At 40.7% G+C, this 11,550-nt stretch overlaps 1 protein-coding gene across 1 annotated transcript; it reads right to left on the bottom strand.

The window, feature by feature from the left end:
• Positions 1–3,998: 3,998 nt before the first annotated feature.
• On the bottom strand, positions 3,999–9,557 carry LOC146539924 (uncharacterized). The gene has a single exon (XM_085207948.1). The coding sequence runs from the start codon at positions 9,555–9,557 to the stop codon at positions 3,999–4,001; it is 5,559 nt and encodes a 1,852-aa protein (XP_085064074.1).
• Positions 9,558–11,550: the final 1,993 nt, after the last annotated feature.

The following is an 11,550-nucleotide window of genomic DNA, read 5'->3' as shown; positions in this document are numbered from 1 at the left end:
GCCTACCTTAATTTATTTATATATACATATATATATGAATTGAACTCAATGGATGTATATAATTGGATTTTAGCGGATAAACATCACTATAAAGTCATCTGCATCTGTGCTTGCACAGTATCTTTAATAATAGATATTTATATACATTCCCCAATTGTAGAACCTAAACTGTGCATTTACTGTGTGTGCATTTCAGCGTAGAAAGAACACAATTTCGATTCCCCGCTTCAATAATTTGTTGCTGATGTCATAATTTTTGAGCACGGCTGGATCCCGAATGGATTTTCCAATAGAATTGGTACGTTTCTGTCATCTGGATATATTGTTAGCGTTGTTATGGGCGGGTACGAAACAATGTTCTATTTTTTAGTTGGTTTAACCCTTTCAATATGTCCAACGTATTCGAACGCAGTGATGCAATAAATTTGGAAAATAAAAAGTGGAAAACATTTACTAGTTTTATAGTATTAAAATTAATAAATATTAAACTTATACCATAGTTAAATATGTGCTAAAGTAGTTTATGAATAATTTTTCTTGATGTTCCGTTATAAATAAAGTAAAATTAAATGATAGATAGGTCCACTATTCTCACGCTATATAATATAAGTAAATTATTTTTTCAAAACATTAGGTTTTACGAAAAAAAATTGTATCATTTATATATAAGAAATAGCCAAAGCAGAGCCTAATCCAGGAGCAATATTAAATATATACAAAAGATTATTTTCAAATTTAACAGTTTAAAAATTAACTACGAAATAAAATGACAGTATCACATAAAACGACATCATAATGAATATTCCACAATAAATGAAGCGAACGTGTTCCGCCTGTAGACGCCTTGTACGAACATTAAAAAATTAAATTAATTTTAATGAAGACAACGATATCGTGCGAATAGAATCTTTTGTTGTGACTGAGGGGTAAATGGGGGAAGGGAAGAAGGGAGTGGGAGTGGGAGGGAATTCTTAATTAAGTGTCGGTGAAGCCCTCTCTACTTAATGCAATGAGTTCACGGCTCGTTTAACTTTCATAAAATATTTTTACTCAGCAATTTTTCTCTTAACTAGCCGAATTAAATTCGCTTTAGAGATTTAACATCTGATCCTTTATGATAGGAATGCCTTTGTAAATATAAAGGAATATAAATTTATATATCACAATTAAATGTATTTAAGTGGACAGAAATAAACGCCTCAGATTTTTTTTCAGCTTCACGCTGTATCCCGCATTTAGCATGGTAAGCAGAAAGAGCTTAGTGTTAAGATACTGCACTCTCTACTTTTCGTCAAATTCGAAAGAGAGACAAGTGATTGACTAAAACTAATAAGAATTAGAAAGAAAAAATAGTAACAAAACAACTACATTTTAAAAGTGGAATGCCTTCTAGGACCATTATATGTAGTGCGGCGGAACCAAAAGCCACATTTTATTCTAGTACAAAACCGGAAAAACATCTACTCTAGGGGGGGATTAGAAAGATGCCTAATGTACATTAAGGAGCACGATAGTTGTGGGCTCTATCCCCATTAAGGGTTCATATTTTTTTTTCCCCCTGGCAAGACAATGCAGCATTAAGTTTCACTACTTATAATCTTAACACTAGGTTCCCTCTAGGTGCCTATCCTGCTATATAGGATACAGTATGAAACTATAATATTTATAGAATTTATAGAAAAATAGAATACATTAATTGATGCCAACATGTTTATTATTCAACAATATTTCCTATATTCGATGAAAATTGTATATATAGCCATTTTTTACTGCGCATCTATTAATATTGCTCAAACAATAATTCAAACGTCCATCACAAAAAATGGTTTCGTTGTAAAAAATTCATTTTTATTGCACCATTAAATAATGTTTCATGATATTGCGAATTCTAAATTCGGGTCTATCTATTGGTGTTTTATATGATATTGTCGTTATTCACAGTCTGGCTCTGATGGTTATGGGTTCGATTTCCATTCAAAGACATTAATTATTTAAATCTTCTCGCCCTGATTGAAAGGGTCTTTATACATCAGCTTCCAACTGAAGCCATAAATAGATATATACATATATAGGTATCCTCTCGAAGCGAAATTTGTGTTATTAACTGTGGCATGTAGGCAGAGGGAACCTAGTGCTTAGACACTCCATTCCCCACTTTCCACTGAATCTTTGGAGACATTACGTTTTGAGTGGCGGAACTCAACGCCGCGGTTATTTATTATGTAATATCAAATTGGTAACGAAAATAATTTTCTTTTCATTGCACAAAACCTAGTAATATATTTATTATGAGGGTCCCATAATAGCAGAGGTTTATAAATGGCGAATGTTGGATTAAAGTGATTAATAACGGCTTTAGCGAAATATTGCAGGTGTTGGTGATCATCAGAGCTGCCCCTAATAATTATTTTATTATATTATTTTTTGATATATTAATTTTATGCTAGAGTTTATATTATTAATGTCTATTTTTTTTTTATTTGTGGTATGATACTTTTATTATAATACTTTTACATAAACATAACATATAAAACATATATTGTTGTAATTTAGATTTTGAACTGGTAATGCCTCCAAAATTCGGCGAAAAGTAGGGATCGGAAGTGTTTTAATGGAAATGGAGTGTATTAACATTAGTGTACCGGACGGGCGGAACTCAAGTGAATGAGCCGCTGACGCCCTGCACACTATAGGTTCCAGATCATGGGAACACGGAGTATGCTGAGACCCCAAGACGTTCTTGTGAGTCGTTCTTGTGAGACGTTCTTGTGAGTCGTTCTTGTGAGACGTTCTTGTGAGACGTTCTTGTGAGACGTTCTTGGGAGTCCTTCTTGTGAGACGTTCTTGTGAGTCGTTCTTGTGAGACGTTCTTGTGAGTCCTTCTTGTGAGACGTTCTTGTGAGACGTTCTTGTGAGACGTTCTTGTGAGACGTTCTTGGGAGTCCTTCTTGTGAGACGTTCTTGTGAGTCCTTCTTGTGAGACGTTCTTGTGAGACGTTCTTGTGAGACGTTCTTGTGAGACGTTCTTGGGAGTCCTTCTTGTGAGACGTTCTTGTGAGTCCTTCTTGTGAGACGTTCTTGCTATACATTGAAACAAGATACTGAAACAGGATGTTGAAACAGGATATTGAAACAAGATGTTGATCACTGTATAACGGTCGGTGACTGTCGGCTCTATTCGTATCTTGTTCCGATTCTATCTTCTTCCTGTTGTGCTCACCGTTGATTGCCGACTGTCTCTGTCTCGCCCGACGCGCACCTCCGTTGCGCGGAGCTAAACGGTAACGAGAGCCGCGAGCCACCGAGCCGTTTTATCTTTATTTACAACAATATTTTTACTATGATTATCACACATTTACATTTATATTTTAATAACTAAAAATCGGATGTTTTTACAATTTATACATATTAAAAGAACATAAAAATATCTATCTATCTATGTATAAAACATTATACTATTTAAGTATTATCTATTATTAAATTACGAAAAATGCTGTTACGATGACGAATTTTACATGAGTTTTTACAATGAAAATTCTCTCTAAAATTAATTACACACATTAGGAATATACAAATCTGTTATTTTGTTACAGAAAACTATGACAAACAATAATTAATAATAAAATTTACTATACGGAAGTTACTATTATATAAAAAGCGATTAATGCGGCAAATCATAGTACAACTATACAAATAAGATATAAAGTCGAAAATTATTATCTAAAACGGAACCCAAATCTATTTATATTTATTATTTAATGTAATTACTTATTTACAAAGGAAAAAACACTATTAATTTAGAAAAGACACTAATAATAACTTTCAAAATTACGAGAGTGGTATGACGTCACTTTTTGCCAAACTAAACAGTCTCTAACATGTTGTGACGAGTTCACAGCCGATGATGCGCGTCGGTTGTCGCGAACATTTCTCCCGCCGTGCAGAATCAGGTCTCGATGTGATGCTGCATCTTTCCCGCGGTGAGCGACGACGTCTTCTTACTTTGGAAGCGGAACGAGTTTTTTGGTTGGCCTTTTCAGAAGACCACCCTTAGTGCGTACTTCAACTATTCGCACTTGTCCATCTGCACCTGGATATACTTTTTCTATGCGTCCTCTTGGCCACGTATTTCTTGGAAGTTGTGAGTCGGCTATAAGTACCGGGTCACCTATTTCATAAGTAGGGCCTCGACCAAGAGGCTCCCGCCGGTGTTGAAGTTCAGGGAGATATTCGCGAACCCAGCGTCTCCAAAACATGTCCGCTAATATCTGTGAGCGTCTCCACTGCTTTTTGCTATCGATGTCGTCCTCACTAAATGTGCCAGGTACAGGTAGACGAGCTGAACCCCCAAGTAAAAAGTGATTGGGTGTTATAGATTCTTCGTCGTCATTGTTTACAGAAACATGTGTGAGGGGACGACTATTCACAGTATATTCTACTTCGCAGAGTAATGTAGCCAAAATTTCTTCTCGGGGATATCTCTCACGAAGAATAGTGTATAGAGCTGTTTTCACGCAGCGAACAAGACGTTCCCATGCGCCTCCCATGAATGGTGCAGATGGTGTTATGAAACGCCATGCGATGCCTCGACGACTGGCTTCTTCTTTGAATGCTTCTCGAAGTTCTTTGTCTGCTCCATGCATGTTTGTACCATTATCTGAGTAAATTTCGGAAGGACATCCTCGACGTGCAGCGAATCTTCGCAATGCAAGTATGGCAGAGTCTGCGCTTAAGCTGGCGGCGATTTCCAGGTGAACTGCTCTAGTGGTAAGACACGTGAAGAGTGCGACGTAACGTTTCACGTGTTGTCTGCCGACGACTACTGTGAGAGGGCCAAAATAATCTAAGCCGGTGTATGTAAATGGTCTTCGATGATGAGCGAGACGGGATTTAGGATGATCACCCGTAGAAGGCTGTGGGGGTTGTGCCTTGCGAATACGACACTTGAGGCACTGATGAACTATCCTTTTCACGGTGGGACGAAGACGAATTACCCAAAAATGTTGACGTACTTCATTTACTATTATTTCGGTGCTGCTGTGGTGAAGACAACGGTGGGTCCAATCAATATATAACTGTGTGATGTAGTTATCTCCATCTAAGACTTGTGGTTTCTTTGTTTCGTCTTTTATTCCCTCGGCGGCGGCTATACGGCTGCGAAGAACGACAATGTCATCTCGGAGTTCTACAGGTAATGAATGAAGGCGACTTTGTTTGGCAATAGTCCTGTTGTATCTTAAGTCTGTGATATCTTCATTGAAAGATTCTTCTTGAGAGGTTCGGATGAGAAGATTTTCTGCTTTTGTAATGTACTTCGAATCCAATATCAGAAAATTGTTGGAGTCCATAGATTTCTTGCTATGTAGAGTAGTAGATTTCTTTTGCAATGTTTCTCTTCGTTTGTTCCACGTAGGATCTGATTCCATATTTCTACGTGTTCGCTTATAAAAGATCTTCTCTTTTTTATTTCTGCAAATATCTAAAAATTGCAAGACTCTAGCTGTGGCACGAAGTAATCGCTCCCATTTTGAGAAGCGTTGTGGATCAGGAATTGCTTCACGTAATTTTGTCTTCAGCTGGAGTTCTTTAACGGTAAAAGTATGTTCTTCACCAGTATTGTTTGACACGACCGGTTTTTCGATAGGCCAGGTACTCGGATTTTCTTTCAAGAAGGCAGGCCCGTGATACCATTCATGATCAGCTCCAAAATCAGATGGTACTTCTCTGGTGGCTATATCGGCGACATTGAGCTTAGAAGGTACCCAACGCCATTCTTCAACTTTGGTATATTCTTCAATGGCTGCTAGTCTATGTGCGACAAATGGCTTATAAGACCTGGCTCCATTTCTTATCCACGTCAGAACTGTCTTACTGTCTGTCCAAAAGATTTTGCATTCCGGCGCGATACGATGTTCTTTTATGACAGCTTCTGCTATGCGAACTCCCATGACGGCTGCTTGTAGTTCTAAACGAGGAATTGACATAACCTTGAGCGGGGCTACTTTCGCTTTAGCCATGATCATGTTGACTTGGACTTTTCCATCCGGAGCAACCACCCTCCAGTAGGCAGCTGCTGCGTAGGCTGTTTCACTGGCGTCGCTGAATATATGTAGTTGTACAGATGTGGCATCACTATAACCAGAGTAGCATCGAGGTAAGCTCACATTTTTCAGTTTCTGAAGGTGTAGCATCCATTCTGCCCACTGCTTGGAAAGATCTTCATCCAGATGTTGATCCCAATCTATAATTCTTCGCCATGATTCCTGGAGAATTTGCTTAGCCCGAATAGTAACCGGTGAGGCGAAACCAAGAGGGTCATAGAGTGACATAACTATCTTCAGAGCTTCTCTCTTCGTAGGAGTTGTTTTATTTAATAAACTGGGCGGTAATCTTGCCAGTTTTAGATTGAATCGTAATTCATCGGTTGACGGTCTCCACATTAAACCCAAAATCTTTTCTTCTTTGGTACCCAGGTTAATAGTTTCTGTCATGTTTGATTGTGTTTCAAGTTCATTTATTATTTTTGGGATATTTGAAACCCACTTGCAGAGTTTGAAACAAGCTTCTCCGTGGATATGTTGGACCTTCTTGGAAGTTTCTATAGCTTCTTCTATACTTCGGAAACTGTCTAGGTAGTCATCCATATAGTGGTTGTGGATGATAGCTTCCACTGCTTCTGGATGCGTGTCGATGTACCTTTTTGCGTTCCAATCTTTAGCGAATATCGCGGTGCATGGTGAACTCGCAGCTCCAAATATAAGCGACGTCATGCGATATTCTTCAGGAGTTCCCTCCCGCCGGTGTCCTCTCCACAGGTAGCGAAGGGCATCCCTATCTTGAGGTCTTACTTTGACTTGCATAAACATTTCGGCTATGTCGGCTGATACAGCGAAAGCATGACGGCGAAATCTCATCATGACTCCAGGAAGCGATTGAAGAAGGTCTGGTCCAGTCAAGAGGAAATCGTTTAGTGACATACCTTTGGTTTTAGCAGCGGCGTCGTGAACAATGCGAAGCTTCTCTGGTTTAGCCGGGTTTTGCACGTCGAAGTGTGGCAGGTACCATGTTCTGCCTGGAGAGATACTTTTAGGTGCCACCTCAGCGTAGCCCTTCTGGACGAGTGATTCCATTTGTTCGGTGTATCTCCTTTTCAGTTCAGGATCACGATCAATTTTTCTCTCTATTGATATGAGCCTCTTCAGCGCCGACTCATAATTATTAACCATGATGCTGTTCTCTGCTTTCCATAAAAGTGCGGTTTCAATGTGTCCATCTTGTAAACGGTGTATATTTTTCTTCAAAATGTTTTCAGCCTTTATTTCTGGATCAGAGTCTGGCCGACGCGGATTAATGATAAGAGATTCCAAGGCAAAGTAATCTCTCAGTTGTTCATCCATTCTATCTTCAATAGCAGTAACTTGATTGACGAAATGGATTTTCTGACCCAATGTCCTATTGTGCGCACCATGGAGCACCCATCCGAGCGACGTCAGTGAAGCGATTGGTTGGTTCTTCGGTCCTATACGGACATCTTCGGCGAGTAGTAAATTCCAATTGTCTTGACCAATTAGAATTTTAGGCGTGGCTGAGTCGTAGGTGAGCTGGTTCTTCAAATCTATTAGATGATCGCAGGCAGCTAAGTCTTCTTCACGAATTGTTTGCGGGGAAAGATTAAGATGCGGAACGGTACGAGCTGTAAAGCTAATCTTCTTTTTCTGTGAATTAGCAAGTGTCACGGTAACACGCCTTGATCCCGGCGTTTCAATAACTATATCCCCGATTGCTTCCATCTTTAAAGGATCCAGCCGTCCCTCAGCACCGACTTCGTTTGCCAAAGCTTCATCTATGAGAGATACAGTTGATCCGTCGTCTAATAGAGCGTATGCAGAGGTTTCTCCCGCCGGTCCATGAACTCTGACTGGTATGATTTTAAGGTAAGCATGCGCCTTTGATGGTATCCATGCGTTGGCCACGGTTTCTTTTTCTTCTTGTTGATTTCGATTTTCTGATTTCTCCTTTTTATCATAGTGTAGTAATCGATGATGAGTACCGATGCATCCCTTAATATTGCACTTCTGTGGTTTACAGGAATGTCCTGATTGTCGGAACCGCAGGCATCTGAAGCACAGTCGGTGTTCTTTGGCGAGTTCCCATCTTTTATCTGAGTTGGCATCTTGAAATTTCTTGCAGCTAATACTGTGATGACCTTCTTTGTTACAAATTTTGCACATACTTTTCACCATTCCATGAAATCTATTAGTTTTCCTTTCTTCAGTAGTGTTGTGCGTTCTATGTATCACACGACGAGTAGGCTCTGAGTGCGGGATCTCCGTTGAATAAGGTGTGCGACATGCTGCTTGTTTGGTGAGAAACTCGCTGAAGTGTGTCAGGTCTGGTTTGAATATAGATGCTTGTTCCTCGTACCACCTGGTACATAACGACGATGGTAGCTTTTCACGAAGGGCCCTCGTTATATCTGGCGCAGTGATAAAGTTGTGTAAATCGAGGGCGCGAAACAGATTGACACTGCTTCTTACCTTACTGGCGAATGCATGTATCTCCTTTGGATTGTCAGCACAACGAGGTAGAGATCGAAGCTTGTCATATTCACTATATGCGATTGCATCTGGACGACCGAAATTCATTTCAAGCTCTTCTATGATGGCATCCGGTTTTGAATGAGCTATGAGTTGTGTGTCGACGACTTCCAATGCTTTTCCAGTTAGGCTTCTTCGAATTCTGGCTGTATTTTCAACTTCATTGAAGTATCCCTTAGTGTTTTCATATATGGCCCTGTATGATAGCCATTCATTTAACACTCCACTATATGTAGGAAGATCCATGATGACTTTGGACGCGACGGGAAAATTGTATGACGATGATGGAGGTAACATTGTAGGTTTAGGTACCTCTGTTTTCATACACAACGATGTAGGAGCGGTTTCGGCTTTTTCGCATCTTTTCTTCAAATTTTCTATTTCCTTTTTTAGCTCCTCTATTTCCTTTGTTGAATCTCTCTGTATTGCTTGTTGATTTTCGGAATTGTTGCCGATATTCGGATGTTGAGGCATTCTATAGCATGACGGCACTGGATGTGGTTGCCTCGGAACATCTGCACATGGTGTAAGTGATTTTTGTACGATTTGTGCATTATCTTCAATCCAGGAGCTAACGTAGTCGGTTTTCGATATATTATCTTCCTGGGATTCTGAACTATCTGATTCAGCATCTTCCAGAGCTATTTGCGCGAGTTCAAGCTTGATGCGAAGTATTTCTTCACGAGCATTTCTTGCTCTACGTCTGGATTTCGTAGACTTCTTCGAGTTTGCACGTTTCGAAGTTGTCGACTTTATTTGTGTGCCTTCAAATTGTTCCTCCTTGTTAATTGAAATAATTCTTGAGTCTTCCTTTTCGTCACTTGGTACTATTAAGTTCTTTTCTATTTCGGAATCCTCTTGTGTATTCGTAGGCGGGTGTGTCACCTCTGTGTGACTAGATGAAGGGTCGGCTTCATATCTCAATCCCTCGGATCGACCTCTTGATCTTGTGATAGGCATCTTAGTAAAAACCTACGATAATTGGTAAAACTCACCAAGACGAAACGATAATACTCGAAGGCGGATGCACGAAGATTCTCGGAGACGAACGACGACACTCGAAGGCGGAAGCACGAAGATTCTCGGAGACGAACGACGACACACGAAGGCGGATGTCGGAGGATGATGCACGAACACTCACGAAGACTTACGATAATACTCGAAGGCGGATGCACGAACACTCACGACGTGACTTACGGCGCGATAGATGTCAGCGCAGTAGCGAGCACGACAGTCAATGCGGACGCCAACGGAGGCGGCGGAGAGCGCAGCGGAGAGCGCTATGTGACGGAGAACACTGCGCGACGGAGAGCACTGCGCGATGTAGTACGATAATACTCGAAGGCGGATGCACGAAGGTTCTCGAACACTCACGATAACACTCGAAGGCGGATGTCAGAGGCTGATGCACGAACACTCACGAAGACTCACGATAACACTCGAAGGCGGATGTCAGAGGCTGATGCACGAACACTCACGAAGACTACAGGCGAGTAAGGCGACTTCAGCACAGTTGCGAGCGCGACAGTCAATACGGAATATACTGCGCGATGGAGCACGGCGCGACGGAGAGCACTACGCGATGGAGCACTTACGAAGACTCACGAAGGCGGATGCACAAAACACTCACGACGTGACGGGATATGTGACGTCAGCGCAGTTGCGAGCGCGACAGTCGATACGGATGCGAAACGCGACGGCGAATGCGTTTGCGAGCGCGACGGAAAACACTGCGCGATAGAGTACTGCGCGACGGAGCACTTGCGCGACGGAGCACTGCGATAACTTGCACGATGACGGATGATGCTTCAGCTTCGGTGAGGAGTCCCCAGATCCAGCTCGAAGGACCAGCACGTTGTACCGGACGGGCGGAACTCAAGTGAATGAGCCGCTGACGCCCTGCACACTATAGGTTCCAGATCATGGGAACACGGAGTATGCTGAGACCCCAAGACGTTCTTGTGAGTCGTTCTTGTGAGACGTTCTTGTGAGTCGTTCTTGTGAGACGTTCTTGTGAGACGTTCTTGTGAGACGTTCTTGGGAGTCCTTCTTGTGAGACGTTCTTGTGAGTCGTTCTTGTGAGACGTTCTTGTGAGTCCTTCTTGTGAGACGTTCTTGTGAGACGTTCTTGTGAGACGTTCTTGTGAGACGTTCTTGGGAGTCCTTCTTGTGAGACGTTCTTGTGAGTCCTTCTTGTGAGACGTTCTTGTGAGACGTTCTTGTGAGACGTTCTTGTGAGACGTTCTTGGGAGTCCTTCTTGTGAGACGTTCTTGTGAGTCCTTCTTGTGAGACGTTCTTGCTATACATTGAAACAAGATACTGAAACAGGATGTTGAAACAGGATATTGAAACAAGATGTTGATCACTGTATAACGGTCGGTGACTGTCGGCTCTATTCGTATCTTGTTCCGATTCTATCTTCTTCCTGTTGTGCTCACCGTTGATTGCCGACTGTCTCTGTCTCGCCCGACGCGCACCTCCGTTGCGCGGAGCTAAACGGTAACGAGAGCCGCGAGCCACCGAGCCGTTTTATCTTTATTTACAACAATATTTTTACTATGATTATCACACATTTACATTTATATTTTAATAACTAAAAATCGGATGTTTTTACAATTTATACATATTAAAAGAACATAAAAATATCTATCTATCTATGTATAAAACATTATACTATTTAAGTATTATCTATTATTAAATTACGAAAAATGCTGTTACGATGACGAATTTTACATGAGTTTTTACAATGAAAATTCTCTCTAAAATTAATTACACACATTAGGAATATACAAATCTGTTATTTTGTTACAGAAAACTATGACAAACAATAATTAATAATAAAATTTACTATACGGAAGTTACTATTATATAAAAAGCGATTAATGCGGCAAATCATAGTACAACTATACAAATAAGATATAAAGTCGAAAATTATTATCTAAAACGGAACCC

This window comes from Heliconius melpomene, chromosome 3, assembly GCF_056956725.1.
Source record: "Heliconius melpomene rosina isolate 202511_hmr_F chromosome 3, ASM5695672v1, whole genome shotgun sequence".
Taxonomy (NCBI): Eukaryota; Metazoa; Arthropoda; class Insecta; order Lepidoptera; family Nymphalidae; genus Heliconius; species Heliconius melpomene.
Note: the sequence above shows the minus strand (reverse complement) of the source record. Positions and strands in the feature narration are given on the sequence as shown.

Bases quoted from the DNA above. Each gene is read 5' to 3' on its own strand.
- LOC146539924 (XM_085207948.1), bottom strand. From the start codon at position 9,557: ATGCCTATCACAAGATCAAGAGGTCGATCCGAGGGATTGAGATATGAA.